Source organism: Archocentrus centrarchus, chromosome 14 (genome assembly GCF_007364275.1).
Source record: "Archocentrus centrarchus isolate MPI-CPG fArcCen1 chromosome 14, fArcCen1, whole genome shotgun sequence".
In the NCBI taxonomy this organism is placed as follows: Eukaryota; Metazoa; Chordata; class Actinopteri; order Cichliformes; family Cichlidae; genus Archocentrus; species Archocentrus centrarchus.
This window is the reverse complement of record NC_044359.1, coordinates 37,916,294-37,942,476: the sequence shown is the minus strand read 5'-3', so window position 1 is coordinate 37,942,476 and position 26,183 is coordinate 37,916,294. Positions and strand designations below refer to the sequence as shown.

Here is a 26,183-nt window from a genome sequence, read left to right as displayed (position 1 = left end):
AAAAATATATAAAGCATGGCAATGATCTGATTATTAGTTTGTCTTTGGTTGGGCTTAGTCATCTCTATGCCTATAAACAATAAGGATGAAATCTGATGTTTTTCATGGAAGTGTCTAATGATGGGACTGATAGTGTCTTTTTCCATAATGAAGCTCCTGTGTTCAGTGATGCAGTCTTTTAGAGAGTGGAATGTTTCACTTATGTATATTTTATTACATGGATTGAGGCTGTGGCTGCAGTGATGTGGATGCTGCAATGGTCTGTCTTGGTCAAGAGAGAACTTAGCGTAAAAATGAAGATGTCAATCTACATCCCTACCCTCACCTATGGTCACAAGCTGTGGGTAGTGATTGAAAGGACGAGATCATGGATACAAGCGGTAGAAATGAGCTTCCTATGAAGGTGGCTGGCCTCTCTCTCTCCCTCTCTGGGCATGTCCTACTAGGAGGAGGCTCCAGGGCAAACCCAGGACACGCTGGAGAACACCTTGGTGTTCCCCCAGATGAGCTGGAGGAGGTGGCTGGGAGAGGGAGGTCTGGGTTTCTCTGCTTATGCTGCTGCTCCCATGACCTGGCCCCTAATAAGTGGAAGAAAGTGGTTGGATGGACAACATAAATTACATTTTGTTTTGCAGGTAATGGAGTCCTTTATGTAAACTGTAAGTTGATTGGGTGATGAGAGTACTTGATATTTTTGGTATATTGCCAGGTACTACACATGAAATATCTTTTGTTGTGAATGTGTGTGAACATGGATGAAGAAAACACCACCCCTACTTCATACTTCTTGTTGAAGTACCACACACACAGTAACACCCACTCCCCATTTCTAAGGACAGTGATTGGCTTTATGCCACATGACCATATGCCCATCAACCAGTGAGGATTGGTTGATATGTACGTTTAATGTATATGATTGGTTGTTTACATTTTTACATCTACTCAAATACATATGCTATTAAAAATGTCTGTAATATATTCTGTGATGATCTGGATGAAGGCTACAAGACAAAAACACATTGGTCAAACAATGAAGAGCTTCTTAGGACCAGTCCAATGATTTATACTTTATATATGATACAAAGTAGGTTTAGAAAAGGTTCAGGTGGCCACATGAAAACATGAAACAGAGTTTACTTAATTAAGAGATCCCTCTGAATGAGTCTCCAACGAAAGCAACAAATAGTTTGAGACCTGCATTCTGTGCAAAAATGTATTCAAGAGTTTGCCTGAAAAATCACTGAGTTTAAAAAGAGGATATCTTTCAAAGTTTTCTTCCCCTGCAGCTTAACTGGGAAACCCTGGATGAATGGTAAATGGACTGCTTCTTATATAAAATGCCTCATTCACCCATTCATGCAAGCACTTTTTTTCTGAGATTTATCCAAACTTGAATCCCATAAGTGCTTTCTAACATTTACACTCTGATGAACGTATACAGAGAGCAGCTTGGGATTCATCTCGCCCATGAGTTTGAACCACCAACCTTCCTGCTCTGTGACCTGCTCTGTGACCTGCTCTGCCTCCCAAACTAAGAATCATTTATCATTTATTTGGTAAATGAACAGCAGCACAGACTCAGGTGGCCGGAGACTTTTCGGGCTTTGCTTTGGAACAGCCGGTCTGAAGAGACAAGTCATCGAAACGTAAATGCCCTCTGCAAAAGTAAAGTTGAAAAAGTTCTTCATTAGTGCATTCACTGCAGATTGTTCAAAATGTATATATTTATATATATATATATATATAGATCCTTTTGTCTGATTTACTCAAGCTTTGCCAGGATAGTTCTGTCGTTTCAACTCGATAATTTTATACTTTCAAATTTTTAAAAAAGGAATCGGTCTTTTGCTTTTATAAGAACACTAGTGCCTTGCTATTGGTCCAAGTCTCATTTGAATCCCTGCCTCAGAAGCTGTCACATTACTAATCTCTTAAATTAAATCTGCTCTGTACAGGACCCTTGAATCAAAGTTGGAGTTCAGTAATAAATAAATCTGTGCTTTGGATTTCTCTAGCAATTTCATTAGGAAGATAAAGTGTTAGCTTTCTGAGCAGCTATCTCCCGTGACTTAGCATTGCCACTGGGTGAATATTGTCTGCTTTTAAATAAAAATAATAATTCTTACAGTGAATAAAACATTTTCCTCACAAATGCTCATTTAAGGTAGAAATGCTGATGTAAACAAACAAAGCAAAGCAGTGTTCAGGACTAGTTGCAGTGTGAAGTGATGGTAAGGATGCTTTCCTTCCATTGCTGGGAACACAAAGACAGCTGCACTGTATATTCATCCTTCCACTTTCAATTTCACAATGTTTGCGATGCAGAAAAACATCCCAAATTTATTTAGTTTCTATTACATTTTTTGTCCTTTTTGTTTAAATAAGAAAAAAGCAAATATACAAATGATTCATGACCTAAAATTTCCTAACATTTTTGAATTTTACATTCAGGAACATTCATGTTAAGTGAAAAACAAAGCAATAATCAAACAAAAGATAAAATTAACAAATTAAAAAAAGCCAACATATTCACAATAAGTATTTATAAAGACTATTCAATGCCAAACTGTTATCATATTACTAGATCCTAACAGTCCAGATTTCCTTGCAGCGTGACGAGCTATTATAGTTTCTCCTTTGAGGGGATCCAGATATAGGGTCCTGAATGTTCCTCTATGACCTGTTTGCAGTGGTTATAGATGTCCTCCAAGGTGTCTCCTTGAACCAGTGCTGCAAAGCAAAATAAATCATCTATGAACCGTGGAACCTTGTAAAGCACAGATAAATCAAATTTAGACACAGTCATACGTCAATGTTTTTACTCAGGAAGCCAGGATTTGAAGATCTCTAATATGTGCTGGTAGAATAAATATCTCCCAACTCAGCATCTACCTGAAGTTTACTCAGACTGGATTATGATAAACCAAAATTTCCCTTAGAAACATCAGGACATGCAGGCTACACAAACACACAAAAAACTTCAACACTGAGTGTCAGCACAAGCTTGTCTGCCGACATAAAATGATTCCACATTTCAATTTGAAGTTACATTTAGAATATATAATCTATAATCACACTTCCAACAAAGCTGGAACGCCCATCTAAAATATTATATACTGTATGTGATGAGACATTCAAAGTCTTTACATCGAGGACCAGGAGAGTCATGGTCACCAATATAAAGCATGTCAGGAATTATTAATATTAACTCCTCCATTTAGCCTTCCCATGACTCTTTTGCTGAGGAGACAAAGCAAATGCAAATTAGCCAGGTGGTGTAAGGAGCTCTCTGATTGGTTAGAGACACTCAGGGTGGCTACTGAATTTTTCTATGCTTCTGACTGGCCCATAGCTTTGCACTGCTGAGGAGACCCTTTTAAGAAGCTTATGCATTTGCACAAGGAAAGTTTGCCTCACTCGCTTCAAATGTCCAACATTCTCAAAATTATTTGTATTTAACTTTAACCCATTACTTGAACAACTAGCTCAGGACATCCAGCGCTGGTGCATGTTACCTCTTTCTCTCGCAGGCAGAATAAGCTGTATCAAAATTAATACACTTCCAAAGTTTTTATATGTTTTCCACTGTATCCCAGTGTTTATTCCAAAAAGATTTTTTCAGTCGCTCGACAGTACAATCTCACAGTTTTTATGGAATAAGAAGCCCCCAAGAATGAGAAAGGAGCTGTTGCAAAAAATGAAGGATTCTGGGGGCTTCGCTCGACCAAATTTCTTATATTATTACTGCTCCATGAACATCCGTTCAGTGTTATTGTGGCTTAGGGCTGATGATAACCAGCCAAATTGGTTGCCGTTGGAGGAGGCTTCATGCGACTCAGCTTCTTTGTTTTTTTCTTTTATGCCTTCCCTTAAATTTTTCTTCTATGTCATATTCAAATAATATTATAGTTAAAAACTCACTAAAAATTTGGACTCAAGTAAAGTGGCATTTAGGATTTTAGGGAATACCTTTTAGCTCTCCATTCGATTTAAAGCCCTTATTCCCTCCCTCATTAAACCTTTGGAACATGGAGGAGTCGAGGACTTGTTTCTGTAAAGGACTTTTTCTTTGATGGCTCTTTGGCTTCGTTTGCACAGTTGTCATCAAAGTTTAATTTGCCGAGCACACACTTCTTTAGGTACTTACAGGCCAGAAACTTTATTAACAGACATTTTCCGGACTCTTTAAACATGCCCACCACATTTTTATCAGACTCTATAATATATTTTCTTTATATATCAAAAATATATAATCTACTTTCTAATCTTTCGGCACCATCCGATTACCCCCGCATCACTTGGTCCAAAGAATTGAATATCGAAGTCACTGAGCAGCAACGGGGGTCTGAAACGCATTCACTCCTCCTCGATTTGTGCAAGACATTGTGTCCTTCAGTGTAAAGTGGTGCGCAGGATACACTGGTCTAGAGGTAGGTTGGCAGAGGTTTTTCCTGATATTGACCCTAATTGGGATTCTCCCTGACGTCCCACTCGGTTGAACTTATAGCTTTCCCTATGCTTTTAGCCAGAAGAACCATTCTCATGTGCTGGAAGGATCCACACACACCCATGAACACAGGCTGGATAAAAGATGCACTTCCCTTTATAAAACTGGAAAAAATAAAATACTCCTTAAGAGGTTTGGATGATAAATTTTTAAAAATGGTATTTATCTTTTTTTTTTAGATTTTGTTTTGTTTTGTTTGTTGCTGTTTTGTTTTTTTTTTTTCTTTTCTATATAAAAAAACTTCTGATGTGTATTTACCTACGTTAGGGGAGAATGATGATACCTGTTGAAGTGGAAATGTACTTGGATGCTTTGGGGCTCGCGTTTGCTGCTCCCCTTATGTTGTTCCCTTACTTGTAAAAATTAATAAATAAATCTTAAAAAAAAAAAAAATGTCCAGCATGGAAGAATAGGAAGAATGTAAAGGGACCCTGGACTGAAAGGGAGCCCAGATCTGGTTGACTCAGCCTAACCACCTGTTGAAGGTGATCACTGCATGTAGCTGATTCCTCTAGGAGTGACATACAATGCTTACATGACTAGATTTTTTTAGTTACTGGCTTATCTTAGCTTGTGAAAATCTTTTGTCCCAGCAGCAAACTACCATTTTTAGTAAGCTAATGTGCTCTTCACAAAGAACGTGAAACAGCTAGTACATTTAGAGTCAGCATCAAGCCCTGTTACATTTATACAGAGCGTTAAAGCAATGGCTACAACCTGTAGCTTTTAAAATAATCACTAAAGTGCTGTCTGTAAACACAGTCTCATCAGTCCAGATGTTACCATATAACTTTCTGATACTTAACAGATTTGACACAGGGTGATCAAAATGAAATGAACAGCTGGTTAACACCGAGCGTATCACTGCTGAGACGTCTGATCAAACAAACTCTGAAATACTGTGATTATGTGACTGTTTGTCCTATCAGAAAAATTCAAACGGTTTCTGAAAGCTCAGAAACTGCACTTCATGAACTTGAAGTTCACGGGCCTGTGGTAAATAAAGGGTTAAACACTGCTGGTATTTGTTTTGACTCTTTTGCTCCAGTTGATCTTTCAGAGTTAACTTCAATAGTTACTTCCTCCAAACCAGCAACATGTTTGTTAGATCCCATTCCTACTAGACTGTTCAAAGAAGTCTTTCCAATTATTGATGCTTCAATCTTAAAAATGATCAATCAGTCTTTATTAGTTGGCTATGTACCACAGACCTTCAAGGTGGCTGTAATTAAACCTCTGCTTAAAAAGCCATCAGTGACCCAGCTGTCTTAGCTAATTATAGGCCAATCTCCAACCTTCCTTTTCTCTCAAAGACTCTTGAAAGAGTAGTTGTAAAACAGCTCACTGATCATCTGCAGAGGAACGGTTTATTTGAAGAGTTTCAGTCAGGTTTCAGAATTCATCACAGTACAGAAACAGCATTAGTGAAGGTTACCAATGATCTTCTTACAGCCTCTGACAGTGGACTCATCTCTGTTCTTGTCCTGTTGGACCTCAGTGCAGCTTTTGATACTGTTGATCATAACATTTTATTACAGAGATTAGAGCTTGCTATAGGTATTAAAGGTACTGCACTGCAGTGGTTTGAATCATATTTATCTCATAGACTCCAATTTGTTCATGTAAATGGGGAGTCTTCTTCACACACTAAGGTTAATTATGGAGTTCCACAGGGTTCTGTGCTAGTACCAATTCTATTTACATTATACATGCTTCCCTTAGGCAGTATTATTAGAAAGCACTGCATCAATTTTCATTGTTATGCAGATGATACTCAGCTTTACCTATCAATGAAGCCAGATGACACACATCAATTAATTAAACTGCCAGAATGTCTTAAAGACATTAAGGCCTGGATGACCTCTAATTTCCTGCTTCTAAATTCAGATAAAACTGAAATTCTTGTTCTCGGCCCCACAAATCTTAGAAACATGGTGTCTAACCAGATACTTACTCTGGATGGCATTACTTTGGCCTCCAGTAACACTGTGAGAAATCTAGGAGTCATTTTTGACCAGGATATGTCCTTCAATGCACATATTAAACAAATATGTAGGACCGCTTTGTTGCATTTGCACAATATTTCTAAAATTAGAAACATCCTTTCTCAGAGTGATGCTGAAAAGCTCATTCATGCATTTATTACTTCTAGGGTGGACTATTGTAATTCATTATTATCAGGCTGTCCTAAAAGCTCCCTGAAAAGCCTTCAGCTGATCCAAAATGCTGCAGCTAGAGTACTGACAGGGACTAGAAAGAGAGAGCAGATTTCTCCCATATTGGCTTCTCTTCATTGGCTCCCTGTTAAATCTAGAATAGAATTTAAAATCCTTCTCCTCACATACAAGGTCTTGAATAATCAGGCACCATCTTATCTCAAAGACCTCATAGTACCATATCACCCCAACAGAGCACTTCTCTCTCAGACTGCTGGCTTACTTGTGGTTCCTAGGATACTTAAGAGTAGAATGGGAGGCAGAGCCTTCAGCTTTCAGGCGCCTCTTCTGTGGAACCAGCTTCCAGCTTGGATTCGGGAGACAGACACCCTCTCTATTTTTAAGATTAGGCTTAAAACTTTCCTTTATGATAAAGCTTATAGTTAGGCCACTTAGCGTCTGCCAACTTCACTACAAGGCTGTTTCGTAGTGAGCTCTGGTCATTAGGCTGTACAGCAGTGGGCTGAGCACACAGCCCTGCAGGGAGCCAGTGTTCAGGATGATGGTGGAGGATGGTGTTGCTACTGATTTTGACCCTCTGTGGCTTGCAGGTTAGGAAGTCTAGGATCCAGTTGCATAGAGATGAGGAGGTTCCCAATGCTACCAGCTTGGACACCAGTTTCTGTGGGATAATGGTGCTAAATGCAGAACTGAAGTCCAGGAATAGCAGCACATGTTGGAGTCCTTGTTCTCCAGGTGAGTGAGAGCCTGGTAGGTCATAGCCGCAATGGCGTTGGCTGTGGACCGGTTTCGCCTGTATGCGTACTGGTGGGTTCATCACGAGTCCTGCCGTGTTGCTGCAAGATTCTGGTTCCTCTCACACTTCCATCAAGTTCTCTCACTGTCCAGAAATTCTCCTGATCTCTTCCATTCCTTCCACACTGGTGCCATTACATGTGCTTCTCGCAAAGGAATCCCTGACCACCTGATTGCCAGTCATTGCAAACCTACTGGTTATATATTTGTGACAATCTGTAAGACCTTTGTAATGCACAGTCATCACTGCTTCTGGGGGAATGCCTTCTTTACCAGTGATACTAAATGGGAGGACACCTGTTATCAGTGAGGAGCTACAGAGGAGATGACAGGTCTGCATAGCTGCAGCTTAGCGATGGAGGAGATATAAATGGTCCGTTTCAGCTGTCACTGTGGAGAATTTTAAGTCCCAGAAGGAATCCTGTAATTGTATTACGATGTGTTTCATGGAAATATGTCTGAACTCACAACAGTGTCTGGCTTCAGGACCTTTTTGGGTAGATAGAAATGTTAATCTGAGTGGCAAGAAGAAAGGTGGAGGAGCTGTACTGTGAGCAAAAAGTGGTGCAGTCCTAGATGTGTTACTGTGAAGGAATGCTTCTGTGGCCCAGATATTAAACTGATAGTTGTTGGACTGCTTACTTATGACTTGGCAACAGTTAGCAACAGTAGCCTGTGACATCACTGATTACAATGTAGAACACCTGGTAACCCAACATTATGAAGCTTTCCTGGTTATTGCTGGTGATTTTAATCATATTGAACTGATCATTAGAATTTATCACCAGTATGTCATTTGTACCACCAGAAAAAACAGAGTAATAGATCTGCTGTATGCAAATGTGTGTTCAGCCCAGCCAGTCACAGCAGATGACCCCCCCCCCCCCCCCTCCCTGAGCCTGGTTCTGCTGGTCTTCCTGTTAAAGGGAGTTTTTCCTTCCCACTGTCACCAAGTGCTGCTCATTTATAAATAAAATTGAATTGAACTGAACTGAAATGCTGTGAATACTCTGCTGTGCTCTTCTGGGGGAGCAGCATCAGAGCTGGTAACACCAACAGACTGAATAAACTGATTAAGAAGGCTGGCTCAGCAAACTGGACACTTTTTGAGGTTGTGATGGAGACAAACTGCTACCTATCATGGCCGGACCACCCTCTGCACCCCTTAATGGACAGGCTACTGAGCTCCTTACCTAACAGTCTGATTCAGCTCTGTTGCTACACGGACTGATCTTTCATACCACATGCTTTCACCTATAATACAACATATTTATCTTGCAGAAATGATTATTATTAAATGATTATTATTGTTGTTACTTTTATTATTTTTGCATCCTTTCAACAGCTGTAACATTGTCAGACAATATTTTAGCCATAAGTCAGTAACATTTCTCATTTAATATGGTGTGTTTGCCTCTTTCTTATTTAATTTATCTTTAATGATTTTGAAATCTTTTTCTTCTGTTTTCATTACATCTTACCAAGTTATGTTGAAACAGGGCTGCAATAGAACTAAAGTTATACATGCCAAAATCCACACATCTTTCTCCTATTGATTCTTCAAAAATCGAGCAGATTTTTTTTATAGTTCAGGCTGAGCTGCAGTCCTGGCATACATATTAGTAAATCTTAGCACCAATAGCATCAGCTGATGGTTTCCCTGATACACTTCCACACAATTTCAGACTGTCCACAGTCAAGTGAAACCACCTTCTTAGCTCCTTTGTTCAATGTCATATTTATTGTCACTGATAACCAGAGGTGGCAAAAGTTCAGACATTCTGTACTTAAGTAGAAGTACAAATACTTATGTTAAAAAACTACTCTGGTAAAAGTTGAAGTACTGGTTCAACTTCTTTACTCAAGTAAAAGTAAAAAAGTACAGGCTCCGAAATGTACTCAAAGTAAGAAAGTAAAAGTAGTTCTTTGGAGGACGTTTCTACCTGCTGTTTTTGTGTAAAGCTAACCGAACCTCATTATATATTATTGTAATAATATAAAATAATACATGAGAATACAAACGTTATTCCAATCTAAATTTTAATCCTAATGAATGCTCTCAGCTTGAATCTGTTCTGTAGGACACAAACTGTGAAAGTGAATTTAAACACAGCTCTGTTCTCTGTGTCCTCCATAGTAGAGGGTGACTGTGCCTCCACCTAAACACCAACATGAGGATACTCAGGGGTTACAGTGGGATTCAGAAGGTGGAGGAACCCTAAGATCAGCTGTAGTGGCTCTGCATGGGGAGAAGAATCACAGCTTTCTACTGTGAGCTGCAGTAAATGATGTTGGTGTGCAGGCTGTGATCAGCTGACCTGCTGCTGCTGCTCTGAGGTTTACTGCTCTGTGTGGATGAAGTGAACTCACAAAGATGTAACCCAGTATTTCACAGCTCTCTGAGCTGATCTCCATCCCCTACACTGACAGCATACAGGCTGTAGAAATGTTGGATTCAGTGAATGAATCTCAGCATCAGCAGCTTTGATTCAAACTCATCTCTGCTGCACTGATGTAACCTGTAACTCTGACCATGAACACAGCCTCTGTGCACCTAGGCTGGCTGCAGCTCAGGAGGTAGAGCAGGTCACCTACTGATCGGAAGGTCGGCGGTTCGATTCTTGGCTACTCCAGGCTGCGTGCCAATGTATCCTTGGGCAAGATACTTAAACCCAAGTTGCTCTCCGACGCAAGTGTTGGAGCGTGAATGTTAGATAATAAAAGCACTTAGCTTAGTTAATCATGGAAGTGCTTGTATGAATGGGTAAACGTGTTGTATAAGCGCTTTGAGTACTCAGACTGAGTAGAAAAGTGCTATATAAGAACTAGTCCATTTATCACCAGTCCAACACAGAGCTTTACTATAAATACAGTACATCAAACTGACCTGTTGATTACACACTAAACTGCAGTATTTTCATACAAGCTTTGAATTACACAAAGTCAGTATACCTCAGTTTGTGTTGCAGTCCTTCCCTTTAAGTCTAACCTCTCTTCTTCCTCTTTCTAACATCTTTCTCCATCTGAGTGAACTTCTCTCTCTTTGCTCTCCCTGGAAATACAGCAGCTCTTCTTTTAGCTCGCAGACACACTGTGTGATAAACTGCACACATTTTGTGTGTTTGCTGATATTTGTTGAGCATTTAGAAACGTTGCATTTAAAATTACCTGTAACACGTTACTCCCTTTTATTTTCACTCCTCTTCGGTAGTGCTAAGATGCTGGAAGTATCGTGACCACAACTTTACGGACTCAGTCCGGCCCACTGTAACCCCTGATTATAGCACCATAAATGATAAATAATTATATGGTTTTGCCTTTTTAATATCTGGTGATGGAGGATACTCCAGTATGCTGTTGCTCCTCCATTTAGGCTTAGATCGGTTTGATGCTTGACTGGAAATAAAAACTTCTCTCAGACATGTTAAACCTAAAGTAACAAGTCTGTTTGAAAATGTACGAAGTAGAAAGTACAGATGTTTGACAGATGTTTGTATGATAGCTGAAAAATCTGCTTAAGTAGAGTAACAAATTATTTGTACTTTGTTACCTCTGCTGATGCCTGAGCTTTGTAATTCGTCACTGTGTGTTCATACAATGTTTGAGCAGTGCTCGACAGAGAAGGACGAGCTCAATATAAACGGCTCCTTTCAATACTGTACCTGTAAAGAATTCACCAAACTCCTGTTCCAGCTTCATCGCCCTGTCAAACGTCTTTTTGGCTTGATCCTCTGTCAGTCTTTTATTCATATCCCTGTTTGGGACGACACACACGCCAAATCAAACACGTGATTCTGTCTCTTTTGTTTGTTTTAGCTGAAGATGACTGGACCCAAAATTTCTGTTAATATTTAACTGCATTCCTGTACTCTGCTGATATGTTATAAGGTTTGACTTCATTGTGTGGGTCTTGGTTTTCTGGACAGAATGACATCTGTGCAGGCTCCAAGATGGCTGACAAACAGCTTAGAACTTTAAGTTGTTGCTAAATACATTTTCGATATTATCTACATCAAAGGAATACTGAGGGATTTTTAAAAATTTTTTTGGAGGGGGGGGACTATTATTAAAAAAGGAAACTCGTATAGGTGGTTTATGACAAATAAATACTCACATTAATGAATCAATAGACTTTGGCTTTATGAAGATGGCAATGGGATAGAGTTGTGCTACTTGTAGTCGTTTGATGGCATTTCCAGACACATCCAGAATGCAGTGTTTACCCTGAGACAGAAACACAGGTTTAGAGGAGCTGTACCACATAGAATCACAGCTCTGATATTAAGTTTGACTTTTTATCATTTTAAAAGAAATCTTGTGTTGCTTGCAAAGCATGCAACATGTGTTGTAGTTTCAAAGATCAGACGTTATGGGATCTGATCTTTGCTTTGGTACAGAAATCGAAGCAGCTGCACAGTGAAAAGGTTTGACAGCACTTCAAATTTTTACATTTAAATGCCTCCCTGTGGTGCTGCTTTAATGCAGATTTTATATGCATATAAAGTCTTACCCTCTCAGCCACATATTTCACAGAGTGGACGCTTGTTCCATAAAGGTTATCATTGTACTGTCCAGCCTCAATGAACTTGTGCTCTTGGATGTCCTTCTCCATCTGTTCCCTGGACATCACAAAGTGATAGTCTCGCCCGTCCACCTCATAGTCCCTCTTTGGTCGAGTGGTATCTTTAGTGTGAGAGGAACAATAAACTCTTATTAATATAATGAATAACAATTGATCTGAAGCTTCTTTCAAATTCCACATTCTAAAATTCACACATTAACTGTAATTAATTCCCCTTTAAAGATATCCAGTCACACATTTAAGTGCTTGCCATGAAATTTGCACAATTGAGAAAATTTTGCTAGTAGTGAATAAGTAACACATCTGTAGCATGTAACATTACAGCTCGGTAATGGCATGGTAATATTAGGGTAATAGTATAATAAAATATAAATAAAATAAATGTCAGTCTGACACAGACATACCGAGCTACCACCTGATTATTTCTTTGGTAAGTGCATGGTATTACTTATTGGTCTTTATTATGAAACTAATACACCACTCTTACCATGTTATTACCAAGCTGTAATACAAAATGTGATCATATTTTTGAGCTCATAAATAAACCAGGCTGTCTTGGTTGACACGCCTCTGCAACATCGCGTAGAGATCTGGGGCGGTGCCGCTGGATTGGCAGAGCGGGGTGGTGGTCCCCATCATTAAGAAGGGAGACCGGAGGGTGTGCTCCAACTTTCGGGGGATCACACTCCTCAGCGTCCCCGGTAAGGTCTATGCCAGGGTGCTGGAAAGGAGGGTCCGTCCGTTAGTCGAACCTCGGTCTTCGTCCTGGTCACAGAACACTTAACCAGCTCCTCAGCCTCTCTAGGATATTCGAGTGTGCGTGGGGGTTTGCCCATCCAGTCTACACGTGCTTTGTGGACTTGGAGGAGGCAATTCGACCGCATCCCTCAGGGTATCCTGTGGGAGGTCCTGCGGGAGTATGGGAAGTCTGGCCCGTTGTTGGGGGCCATTCAGTCCCTGTACAACCGCAGTGAGAGCTCGGTCCGTATAGCCAGCAATAAGTCGGACTCATTTCCTGTGGGTGTTGGACTTTGCCAGGGCTGCCCTTTGTCACAGATTGTGTTCATAATTTTTATGGACAGAATTTCTAGGCGTAGCCAGGTGGTGGAAGGCTTCTTCCTTGGTGGACTCAGAGTCTCATCTCTGCTCTTTGTAGATGATGTGGTCCTTTTGGCTTCATCAGGGGTGGCCTCCAGCTTGCAGTGGAACGGTTCAAAGCCGAGTGTGAAGCAGCTGGCATGAGAATCAGCACCTCTAAGTCTGAGGCCATGGTCCTCAGGCGGAAAAGGGTGGAGTTCAGGGATGAGTTGCTGCCCCTGGTGGAGGAGTTCAAGTGATGGGAGAAGGGAGTGGGAGATTGACAGATGGACGCTGCACCAGTCTGTAGTGGTGAAGAGGGAGCTGAGCATGAAAGCGAAGCTGTTGATTTACCGGTCGATCTACGTTCCTACCCTCACCTATAGTTACGAGCTTTGGGTAGTAACCGAAAGAATAAGATCGCGAATACAAGCAGCAGAAATGAGTTTCCTCTGAAGGGTGGCTGGCCTCTCCCTTAGAGATAAAGTGAGGAGTGCAGCCATCCGGGAGGGGCTCAGAGTAGAGCCGCTGCTCCTCCACATCGAAAGGAGCCAGTTGAGGTGGCTCGGGCATCTGACTACGATGCCTCCTGGTCACCTCTTGGGTGAGGTGTTCTGGGCATGTCCTACCGGGATGAGGTACCGGGGCAGACCCAGGACACGCTGGAGAAATTATATCTCTTGGCTGGCCTGGGAACGCCTTGGGGTCCCCCCTGGATGAGCTGGAGGAGGTGGCTGGGGAGAGGGAAGCCTGGGCTTCCTGGCTTAGGGCGCTGCCCCACGACCCGGCCCCGGATAAGCGGAAGAAAATCGATGGATGGATGGATGGATGGATGGATAAACACCTATATTAACACATGCATGTGGCATGGTTTCTCCACTTTTCTGCTACAGAAACCAAAATTTTTTAAAGTGATTTGGCAGTTAAGGAATTTTTTAATTATATATTATTAGCATACCATAATAATACAATAATAACAAATGCAGATGCTTTGTCAAATACAACATGAAATTTGAGCAAATTTCAGTGAATATCTTTAAAGGAATTCTACATTATACACAAACTGTGGTTCCAAAAGAATGAAAGGAGGAACACGACTTCAATTTCGACTGACTTTCTAAGTAGAAGGGTGAGACAATCAGTTTATAGGCTCACTTACCTTGGTAACCTGAACTGTTAGCAGCTTTATATGGTTTAAAGGGTAAATTAAAATAAAAGAGATGAGTAAATAAAAACATGCAAAATAAAAACTGCTTTAGCTGATGAAGAGCACATCACACACAGCAAAAGACGTAAGCTGATCCTGTTAAGATGAGTTAAACAAGAGCAAAGCAGACAACTGTGACAGTATGAAGTTCAATGGACTGCTTTTTCTTACAAAGCACTGATGCACTTCCTTCATACACTGAGCCAACATCGTGATATTAAAGGAAATAGTTATTAAATCATATTCAAAACTGTATTTCTCTGGCACTGTATGTAGGCTATTACTGCATCTAGTCCACAATGAAAATCATATGTAGCTGGTTGGTGAAATTAAAAAGCTGACAGACAACAGCTCCTGCTCACATTCGGCCAATTTAGAATCACCAGTTAACCTAAAATGCAAGTCTTTGGACTGTGGGAGCATCCAGAGAAAACTGACAGTCACAAGCAGAACATGCAAACTCCACGCAGAAAGGTGGTGGTGGATTCAAACCCAGAAGTTGCTTGCTGTGAGGGACCACTGCACCACGGCACCACTGAGCTGGAATCCTACTCGTATTATTCTCTCTTTCACTGTTAACAATGTGAAATTGATTCCTGTTCTGTTTCCATCAAATACTTACGTGGCACACAAGATCCAAACTTGTCTGGGAACTCTGATATTAGATCGTCATTTATTCTCTCCTTCATGGGTCCAAGGATTATAACGGGTCTGGCATAATTAACTACGGGGAAAAACACAGACTTCTTGAAGATTTCATAAAAAACACGAGTAAAAATCACCTCTAAAAGTAAACTTATGGAGGAATTGTTTCACTGTTGGTTATAGCGTAGCTTTAGTTCTCGTGTGTGCAAGGTTCCTTTATTTGTCATTGTACAACAGAATACACACCTACTGCTTAAAAATGGCTCTCCTCATAAAGAGTAATAATAGCAAAGCTGACTAAACAAAGAAAATAAGGAAATATAAATAAAGTAAATTAAAAATATCAAATGTGATGGTTACTCTATATATTTCTGTTTCACATTTATGCTAAAGGGATGCAGTTTGTGACAAGTTATTAAAAACAGCATTAATCTAACAAACTGAGAAAAGTATGCATATATTTTTTTAGATTATAATTTTTTTACATTTTTGACCACAGCGGCTTTCACAGGCAGTGGAGAGAGACAGGAAACGGGGGAAAGACACGTGGGCATATTGGCAACGGGCCGGGACTCGAACCCGCACCGCCCGCACTGCAACGCGGCACATGCACGTGGTCACCAGCCTCACCACTAAGCCACCCAGGCACCCCAAGTATAATATTTTTAAAAGCAAAGTTAGGGAAGGTGTGTTCTAACTAACAGGAATGGTACCGCAAAGGGTGGCATTTAGTTTGATCAACTTAAACTATTTAGAAAAAACAACTAAAAATATATTAAAGTACATATGAATCAAAATTTTAACAAAATACATAATTAAAAAGCCAAATTAAAGCAATAAAATGCAATTAACTGAACTGTGCGTGGCTGTCAGTCAGCCCTACACTAACCCTTACCTTATGTTCACAAATCATATATTCATAAAGCACATAGTGGGATAACCTTTGGATTCCAAATAAGGAAGTCCAATCATAGACTGCACAAAGATATTTCCACTTTAGTTTCTTCAGTTACACACGTGTTTGAAATAATCTAAATCAACAACCTGAAAGTGAAGCTCATTAATCAGTGGATGATGTGTATAAAGCTGGTACCACAAAGCTGTGACTTACTTTCATGCCGCATCACAGGTTCATAGGAGAGAATCACTTCCTCTTGACTTCCTGTTGCGATGTTTAAAACATGAAGCATGAAATTTTTTCAAAATGTCATGCTGCCTTTAACTATTAAGCTAAATGTTTCATGTTTCAGTCTGTACAAAAGAATTCATCAAAATTTTATTTGTATTTTAGATTTATTGATATTTTCGTCCCAAGTTTAATAAATACGACTTCTAACTCGTTCCTCAAAAGGACTTCAAAAACGTTACTTTATAACACAAAACTTGATTAAGGATTGGGAGAAATAATTTTGCCTTTTTCTTTCAGAACTGTGACATTTCCTCTCAGTTAAGTGTGTTTATTGTGGTTTCAATGATGCCTTCGTGCTGTCCGTGCTGATAATTAGCTTATTGGGGAAACAATAAAACCCTTTTAATGGCAGGTTCTGAAAACACGTATAATTAACATGGAAAATCACGACCATAAAGTAACCTTGTTGTATAAGTAAGGGTTCTTTGTTTCAAAGAAACTTTCCACTTAAATGAATATGAAACCACAGGACATACCTACATTGCAAGACTGAAACATTGATTCCAGCAGTGAATTACATATTACTGCAGAATGTCCAGACAAACTGAGAAGGTACTTCAGGCTAATATGGTCACAAGCTAAACCAAAATGTTTTAAATGTTTCTCTAAGCATGCAAACATGCATGAAACAAAATCCACATGCAAAGACAGCAGGCAGTAGGGGCTGGGATAATCAGCATGCCGGTGGAATCGTGAACAATGATCCTCCTGGAACTTCATCTGACAGAGTGGAAGACCTTAAATGGGTCCTGCAGAACCTCTGCATGTGGTTCTCAAATAATGCAAGTATTGCAGAAGCTTTAAGGCAGGGATCCTCAAATCCAGGCCTCGAGGTCTGGTGTCCTGCAGGTTTTAGATGTGTCCCTGATCCAGCACACCTGAGTCAAATACAGAAGTCATTAGCAGGACTCTGGGGAACTTGACTGCATACTGAGGAGGTAATTCAGTCATTTGATTCAGGTGTGTTGGATCAGGGACACATCTAAAAGCTGCAGGACACCGGCCCTCGAGGCCTGGATTTGAGGATCCCTGCTGTAAGGTGTGAATGGATTATAATTCATGCTGCGAGCCACTGAAAGCATTAAAAATTGACCCTAGGTACAGTAAAAGTTAAACAGATCAGTTTGAATATTTAAACAAAACGTCTTCTGGATGCATTTTAAATTATTGTTAAAAGATGATTCTTGGTGTACAAGAAGATATGGTTAACCCAAAACTGCATGCACATCGAATCTAGTGTTTTAATGAGGTCTGCTTAACAAACCAAGAACAAGCCAAGTGCAACAACTGCAACATGCAGTAATGCAGGCAGAAGCTCATTCAGACATAACACAAGCTGCTGCTGGTGGAGGAAGGGGCTGGTTTGTTGTTGTTGTTGGTGGTAAACAGCACGAGGAATCATTTATGGACCAACTTACTTAATGTCTTTGTCCCATACCCATCATCACCTATCCCCAGGATGTCCTATTAACCGTCCGAAGAGAGCCAGAACAGAAGAAAGAGAGCAAGGAGGACAGCCACAGCATAAACAAAAGGTGGAGGAAGTGAGGGGAGAGGGTGTGGGCCCTTCTCAAATCAATGACCAGCCAGCAGAGTGAGCCAAAAATACTACATGATAACAATTGGGCTGGTTAAGCTTGTACCTAGATGATCTCTGTAGAGAAACTGGGTCATATATCATCACCATACGGGGACACATCACACCAAAATGCACAGCAGTGGTTATGGCATGTCTCCACCAGAAACGGACAGAAAACAAAGATGACTGGAAATGAGGAACAGTAAAGGCCTCCGTGAGGTTTCCACACTTGAAACACACCTGTCATCGCCCCCCCCCCCGGCCTGAGATGTGACCTACACTGACTGCATAGAAGCACATGTGTGACTGTGAGCTTACTTACGGTCTGAATCACTGCCATCCTGCTCACCATCTTTGCTCTTGTAGAATGGGAACTTTCGTGTAAAGATGAAATTCTTTTTACGTTTGTCAGTGAATGACTGCGGAGGGAGAGAAAGCATGGGGCAAACAGGTATATCTGTCACATTCATGCAGACAACTGCTTGCAGGAAGTAGAATGTCAAGAAGTTATTTAAGCATCTGTTTCTTAAGCGTTCTCATGTGTTTTAATTTGATTTTTTGTTTGTTTGTTTTTCAGCACAAAGAGTTAATAAAGTAATCTGTAGACCTTTGGTCACAGCTACACAATTATAAGATCAACTGAAAACTAAAATCATGAGTCAATTATGTGATTGTCAGGAAAAAAAATTGCATTTTATAAAATTTTTAAGTTATTTACCAAAAAACACAAAAACAAACAATCATGACAAAACAAAACATAATAAAGGTGGTTCTTGTTCTACCTGCTGTGTTCCTAAATGAATGAACATGGATGCAGTTAACAGGCGATTGCACACTTCTTGACATGCCACAATTGCATCAGACCCATTTCAAATAAAAGCAAAGTGGGAGAAGAGTTACCAGAGCATGCTATGAGAAACATAACATAAAAAAGAGGTTTAGTCACAAAAAGACTTCCTTTAAGCACACATAAAACACATGCAGTGATACAAGGAAAAGATGGAATTTGAGAGGATGACAGCTGATATAATTTGCATAAACACTGCATGTGGTAATGTGTGTCTATGATGAGTCTTTAAATTTGGTAGAATATATTGTAGTGGATTTTTTATTTTTTACATTTTTTGTAAATATCCAATATCTGTTCAAAAACTGAAGTCAAGCCGTTCTCCTTAAAGCTTTGAATTCACAGGAGGGGAAGGTTTCACCAGTGGACGGCAAGAATTCCCAACAGAAAACGCTAACAAGCACAACACTTTATCTATTTAACCATTATACAGGATCTGTAATAAAAAGGTATTTGCTATAAACTGCTTATTTGTTACAGCTCACCTTTAACAGACATTTGACACTGTTATTTGTATTATTTGTAAATCTGCTGTGAGCTGTGACTCTTCTTCGATAGAAGTGTAAATGAACAAGCTCCCACACAACGAAGCTGCTGCTGCATCCTTTTGATTAAATGAAATACACCAATCAAGCACAACATTATGACCACCTGCCCAATATTGTGTTGGTCCACCTTTTGCTGCCAAAACAGCCCTGACCCTTTGAGGCATGGACTCCACTAGACCCCTGAGGGTGTGCTGTGGTATCTGCATTTGGAGGCCAAGTCAACCCCTCAAACTCGTTTTTGTGCTCATCAAACCATCCTGAACCATTTTTGCTTCGTGGCAGGGAGCGTTTTCCTGCTGAAAGAGGCCACAGCCACCAGGGAATACTGTTTCCATGAAAGGGTGTACAGGGTCTGTAACAATGCTGAGGTAGGTAGTAGGTGTGAAAGTAACATCCACATGGATGGCAGGACCCAAGGTTTCCAAAGCATCACACTCCTCCCACTTGCTTTCTTCCCATAGTGCATCCTGGTGCCAGGTGTTCCACAGGTAAGTGGCGCACATGCACCCGGCCATTGTATTCAATTCTATAGCGCCAAATCACAACAAACAGTTCCCTCAAGGTGCTTTGGTGGTAAAGACCCTACAATAATACAGAGAAAACCCAACAGTCAGAACGACCCCCTATGAGCAGCACTTGGTGACAGTGGGAAGGAAAAACTCCCTTTTAACAGGAAGAAACCTCCAGCAGAACCAGGCTCAGGGAGGGGGGGGGGTCATCTGCTGAGAGGGGGCTGAGGGGAGAGAAACATCCACATGAAAACATAATTCATCAGACCATGCTGCCATCTTCTGTTGCACTGTGGTCCAATTCTGATGCTCAGGTGTCGATTGGTGGTGCTTTCAGTGGTGGACGGGGATCAGCATGGACACCATGACTGATCTATGAAGCTCCATACACAACAAACTGTATTCTGTGTATTCTTTCTATGAGAACCAGCATATATTTTTTTTCTTAGCAATTTGAGCTAAGAAGAAGAAGAAGAAGAAGAAGAAGAAGAAACAGCCTTTATTGTCCCACAGAGGGGAAATTTGGGTGTAACAGCAGCCGCAGTTATTATAAATATAAATAAAGATATAATAATTCACACTATTAAGAAAAGAATATATATAAAATCAACAAACAATATTAACCTTTATACTACTAATAATAACACTATATACAATGTACATGATGTGCCTGTGTGTTGAACCTTAACAGGCCGGACTATTTACAATATATTATATATTATCCTACATTGTGTAGGCTATTGTGGTTTTTGTTGGGAGCAGTGATGGTTATACAGTCTTACAGCTGCTGGAAGGAAGGGTCGACGATAAGGCTCCTCTGTGCATTTAGGATGCAGCAGTCTGTCACTGAAGGAGCTCTCCAGCTCAGCAACAGCTTCCTGCATGGGATGGGAGATCTTGTCCATCAGTGATGTTATTTTGGTCAGAGTCCTTCTGTCTCCCACCACCTGCACTGAGTCGAGAGGACATCCTAGGACAGAGCTGGCTTTCCTGATGAGCTTGTCTATCCTCTTCCTCTAGAGTATCTCATCTGCTGGATTGGACCACACGGGCCAGCCTTCACGTCCCAGTGCAGCAGTGAGCCTTTTTTTTGTAGTTGCTCTGACCCAGTCGTCTAGACATCACAATCTGCCAAACTTGCTCAAATCTTTACTCCTGCTTCTAACACGTCAACTTTGATGTCAAAATGTTCACTTGCTCTCTAACATATCCCACCTAATAACAGGGGACGTGACGAAGTGATAATCGTTTTATCCACCTCACCAGTCAGTGGTCATAATGTTATGCTAGATCAGTGTACAGCTACAGTTATAAGAAAATGTTTGTTGAATTCTCCAGATTTTTGCACTAATGCCACAAGTTAAAATTACAGACATACACGAGTTGACTAAATGAATAAACATTTTCATGTCAAGCAATCACTCACAATGCAGACTGGAAAACTTGGCAAACTTGTGCACTTATGACTTCACCTAGTTGGAGTTGGGTGTTCAAGTTAAGGGAGGACACCACATAAGAAAAAGGCCACCTGCATGTTCTGCAACACTTCTGGAACAATGCTCTGTGGGCAGGTAAAAATTCACAGAACTACGCCTTTGGAAGCATCTTGAGACGACCGCAGTTGTGCTTTGGTGCTATATAAATAAAACTGAATTAACAGAATTGAACTGGGCTGGCAAACCTAAACCAAACCTCACCCCAACTATGGTTGGGAAATATGGTGGAGACTGCTTTGCTGCGTCTTGCAAACATTGGGTGATCAATGAAACCAACATTGTAGAAATGTGGCAGGAAGTCCATGACCTGAAGCTTTGTCGAGGTTGGCTGATGCAACAAGGCCACAAAGCAAGCACATAAGTAAAGTATCAAGTCAGACTCCTGATCTTGACTGAAATGTGCTGCTGTGGTGTGACCTTTTGAGAGCCAGAAAATATCCAAAATTTCAAGTAATTTTTGTGCAAGTCTCAACAGGAGAATGTCTGATGGAAGTTGTTGCTACTAAAGAAGGCTGTACATCTCTAATTTTAAGGGTTTACTTTGCCTGCACTGGAAGTGATTACTTGTGTGTTCAATTAAGGCATGGAAACTAAAAATTTGTGAGTTAAGAGATTGTGTTTGCCATTATTTGTGATATACACAAGGCTGAAACTTAATTTTATAAGGAATCGATGCAGATAATCAGAAGTCTCACTAACTTTTTTCTTGGAACCGTCTCTATCACACTATGAATGAACATCAAACTGCAGTTAGAGGAACAAAACTAAAAGAAAAAATTCAACATCTGGTAATGCAAATGAAAATATGGTTAAATTTGGCTGCACAGGAAGCCAGTCAATCCTGCAAAGATTTCCAGATTAAGTTTCTTACACTGGATGTTCAGTTGAGTCTGAGCTACACTGTGGATCATCACAATAACATGGTAATAGAAACTGCCACTTTGCAAGGTACTTACCCCTTTGAAATCAAATGATCCTGGCCTGGCATTGAATTTAACGGTCTTTAGACGTGCCCGCTCTTTCCTTTCCACCCTGTCAAGCAAAGAACTAGTCAGTCATACCATACAATGAAAAAATATGAATAAAACAGCATTGGTAATAAGCAATCAGAACTCAGTCTGGTTTTCTTTCAAAAATATCTGAAGCAAATTTTTAAGTGTGTCTCAGCAAAAAAGGAAAAGAAAGAAACATCCAGCCAGCTATTATCTACTATCCACTACTATCCACATTAAATCCACTCACGTATTATGCATTTTTCATAGTAGCAGGTCTTGAGTAATTTAATACATTTTTTTTAGTGTGACCTGCCAAATAAGTCTGACAAGTGGGTTTTTCAGTACCTGATAATCAATAGTATTTTTGCACATTTATTTCTTACCGTCTCTTGCTTGGGATGACGCCCATTTCCTCACTGTCCCCATGTGGAGTAACATGGCGGGCCTGCCACCACTCATCATCTGAGGCGTTGATGACATGCAGGATGTCCCCATACCTGAAGCCAAGCCCTTGGCTGGGAAGACCACTGTCCTTTGACTTTTCATAGTCAAACAGTGCCCTATTCCAAGAAAGAAAGACCACATGACCAACTTATTCTTGTTTCTTTGCTGTCGGTCGTCCATGAATTCTTTTCTAAATCAGCAAAGAGAAACTAGAAGCATCATTTTACCAGGTCAGAGAGGATAGTGAATATAGGTCCTCTGGGGCAGATGGAATTAGAAACGATCTTCTGTTTCAGCCACACATTTCAAACCTGATTTGAACACGTGCATAACTCTTTACCTTACTTAGGGCTAGATACTGAAGAATAAAGACAGAGAAGTTTACTACCCCCTGTCAGTCAACTGAATAAAAAGTAAACAACATAAAAACGGTGTTTGTCAGTTTGCTGTAGAACCTGGGATAATTCACTTTAGACACCATATGGAATAGATTTGGGGGACAGAACAGATGTATTTTTCTATTCTGTGTTCTCAGAATTTAGCGTGACCACCTGTAACTAGGTTAAAATCCAAAACAGACCAACCTCACATAGAGTGATCGTTTCTGATTAGTTCGGAGGGATCCTGACCCAGAGCTCATGCTGTGGTTCATCATCTGTTCCCGCAGGTCATGGATTTTGGCCTCAAACCGCCCATACTCTACAAGACAAGATTAGCATGGATCAACACTGCCAGCCACCATTAGACTCAAGTATATGTATAGGTCAGTTACTTTAAGAAGCATTTTCCATGTGCTTTATCTCAAAGATAAATACATAAGCTCCATTTTGTGACTCCACAATTAGAAATATAGATTTGATTATAGATTTAGATTTCAATTGTTCAAGTTTGTAAAGCTCTGAAAGATATTGATGACAAGGCCCAGATAATCTTGACTCTTATCTTTTAAAGATCTCAGCAAATATTCTTGCAGAGATAGTCACTTAGCATTTTAACCTGAGTCTGCAGTCCAGCTCCATATCTAAAATTAGAATGCTGCCTATGTTCACCCACTACTTAAAGGTGGGGATCCATCAGTGTTGAATAATTGTAGTCCGACTGCTGGCTAAAATCCTTGAATCTGAGGTAAATTTGCAGTTACTACTGCTACAGCTGTGATAAATGATTTGACAAGTCTAAGGCGTTTGACTCAGTAGATCATAACTTGCTGCTTAAAAAAATTATTAAGGCTGGTTTTGGTCCTAAGGTTGTTAATGTTTTCAAAATTGCCTGGTAAATTGAACTCAGTCTGTCTATGTAAAAGTTCATAAATCTGATTATAGCAAAGGTGTCCCGCAGGGTTCCATTTTGGGACCTATTTTATTTTCTGTTTTTTATAAATGATTTGTGCAAGAACATTCCAGTAAAAATACATCTTTATACTGATAATACTGTTATATACACACATGCTCCCTCTGTAGGGCAAGCAGTACAAGAACTTCAGACTACAAAGTGCTTTTCTACATGTAAAATTGGTTTTAAATGATCAGAAAATAAAGCTTCTCAAAAGCTCAACCACAGGGCTTTGATGACTCGTTGTGCAACTTGTGTATACAATGACAATATAGATTCTATTCTATTCTATTCTATTCTATTCTATTCTATTCTATTCTATTCTATTCTATTCTATTCTATTCTATTCTATTCTATTCTATGATCTTAGCATTGTTACATCTGACAAAAACACTGAAATGGGACATGCCTGTATTTGGGTATATGGATAGATGACAGGCTTTGCTTTAATGTACACATTGCTAATCTCATTAGGAAGCTCTAAATGAAGATTAGTTTTTAATTTAAAAATTAATCTTGCTTTTCTGCTAATTCTAAAAAAAAAAGCTGCATTTTGCCTGTAATTTATTATGGTGATACACTGTATCACCATAATAAATGGATGCCACCTCTTCAGTTCTAAAAAGTCTTGATCCAGTATATTGTGCATTTTTATGTTTTATTATGAATGTAAAGTCTTTGACTCATCATTGCATTGATGGTTTCACTCTGTACTCTTCTCTGTCCTGGTACCAACAGCTACCGGCTCGGCTCTTCTAAATTGTTGCTTTTTGATGTAACTAGAGTTTGAACAGATCTGGGAGAAACAGCATTTTCTTCCTATGCACATTGGCCATGGAATAATTTACAGGCCTAAATGTAAAATGCCTCTATCTATTGGTGAATTTTAGTGCATAATAAGGAATCCAATGAAGGAGTTGGATGTGGATGTTTCTTTTAAAAAAGGCATTTAATGTTTTATATTACAACAATATTGTATATTGTTGTGATTTATATTTTATGTTGTAAGTCAAGTATTTAGATCTATTTCAAGTTTATATGGCTGCTACCTTGGCCAGGACTCTCATTCCATTCCATTCAATTCTATTTCATTTATTTAGCACCAAATCACAACAAAAAGTCGCCTCAAGGTGCTTTATATTGTAAGGTAAAGACCCTACAATAATAACAGAGAAAACCCAACAGTCAAATGACCCCCTATGAGCAGCACTTGGTGACAGTGGGAAGGAAAAACTCCCTTTAACAGGAAGAAACCTGCAGCAGAACCAGGCTCAGGGAGGGGGGGTCATCTACTGCGACCCGCTAGGGGGTGAGGGGAGAGAGACAGGACAAAAGACACACTGTGAAAGAGAGCCATGTGAGTGAAGAAGAAACACTCAGTGCATCATGGGAACCCCCCAGCAGCCTAGGCCTATAGCAGCATAACTAAGGGAGGGTTCAGGGTCACCTGATCCAGCCCTAACTATAAGCTTGATCATAAAGGAAAGTTTTAAGCCTAATCTTAAAAATAGAGAGGGTGTCTGTCTCCTGAATCCAAGCTGGAAGCTGGTTCCACAGAAGAGGGGCCTGAAAGCTGAAGGCTCTGCCTCCCATTCTACTCTTAAGTATCCTAGGAACCACAAGTAAGCCAGCAGTCTGAGAGAGAAGTGCTCTGTTGGGGTGATATGGTACTATGAGGTCTTTGAGATAAGATGGTGCCTGATTATTCAAGACCTTGTATGTGAGGAGAAGGATTTTAAATTAAATTCTAGATTTAACTGGGATCCAATGAAGAGAAGCCAATGTGGGAGAAATATTCTCTCTCTCTTTCTAGTCCTTCTGAGTACTCTAGTTGCAGCATTTTGGCTCAGCTGAAGGCTTTTCAGGGCCTGATAGTAATGAATTACAATAGTCCAGTCTTATTGTGATTGAGGGGTTTGTGTCCCCCAATGATGCCAGGAGCGATGTTGTCTGGGGGCTTTTGCACCTTTGTAGGGTGTCCCATGGCAAATTAGTCCTGGGTGATTCCAGGATGGCATTGTAGGGGTTGGGTGCAATGTTTCTGGGGTGGCAGACAAAGGCAGATGACCTGGTGGACCAAACCCCAGCTATCAAGGCTGGGACATGGAATGCCACCTCTCTGAGCTAAAGTGTGAGGCTGAGAGATACGGGCTAGATATAGTTGGGCTCACCTCAACACATGGGCTGGACTCTGCTCCAGTCTGGAGTTGCCCTCGGTGAGAGGCGGTGAGCTGTGGTGGGTATTCTTATATCC

At 40.3% G+C, this 26,183-nt stretch overlaps 1 protein-coding gene across 1 annotated transcript in view; it reads right to left on the bottom strand.

The window, feature by feature from the left end:
* Positions 1-886: 886 nt before the first annotated feature.
* Positions 887-26,183, bottom strand: part of dlg2 (discs, large homolog 2 (Drosophila)) — a 208,278-nt gene continuing 182,981 nt past the window's right edge. Inside the window, 11 exon segments of the mRNA XM_030747140.1 lie at positions 887-2,730; positions 11,142-11,233; positions 11,594-11,703; positions 11,990-12,162; positions 14,298-14,321; positions 14,968-15,069; positions 16,102-16,152; positions 18,081-18,177; positions 22,115-22,190; positions 22,537-22,713; positions 23,182-23,296. Of these exon segments, the coding sequence (XP_030603000.1) occupies positions 2,624-2,730; positions 11,142-11,233; positions 11,594-11,703; positions 11,990-12,162; positions 14,298-14,321; positions 14,968-15,069; positions 16,102-16,152; positions 18,081-18,177; positions 22,115-22,190; positions 22,537-22,713; positions 23,182-23,296 (1,124 nt within the window). The 3' untranslated portion in view covers positions 887-2,623.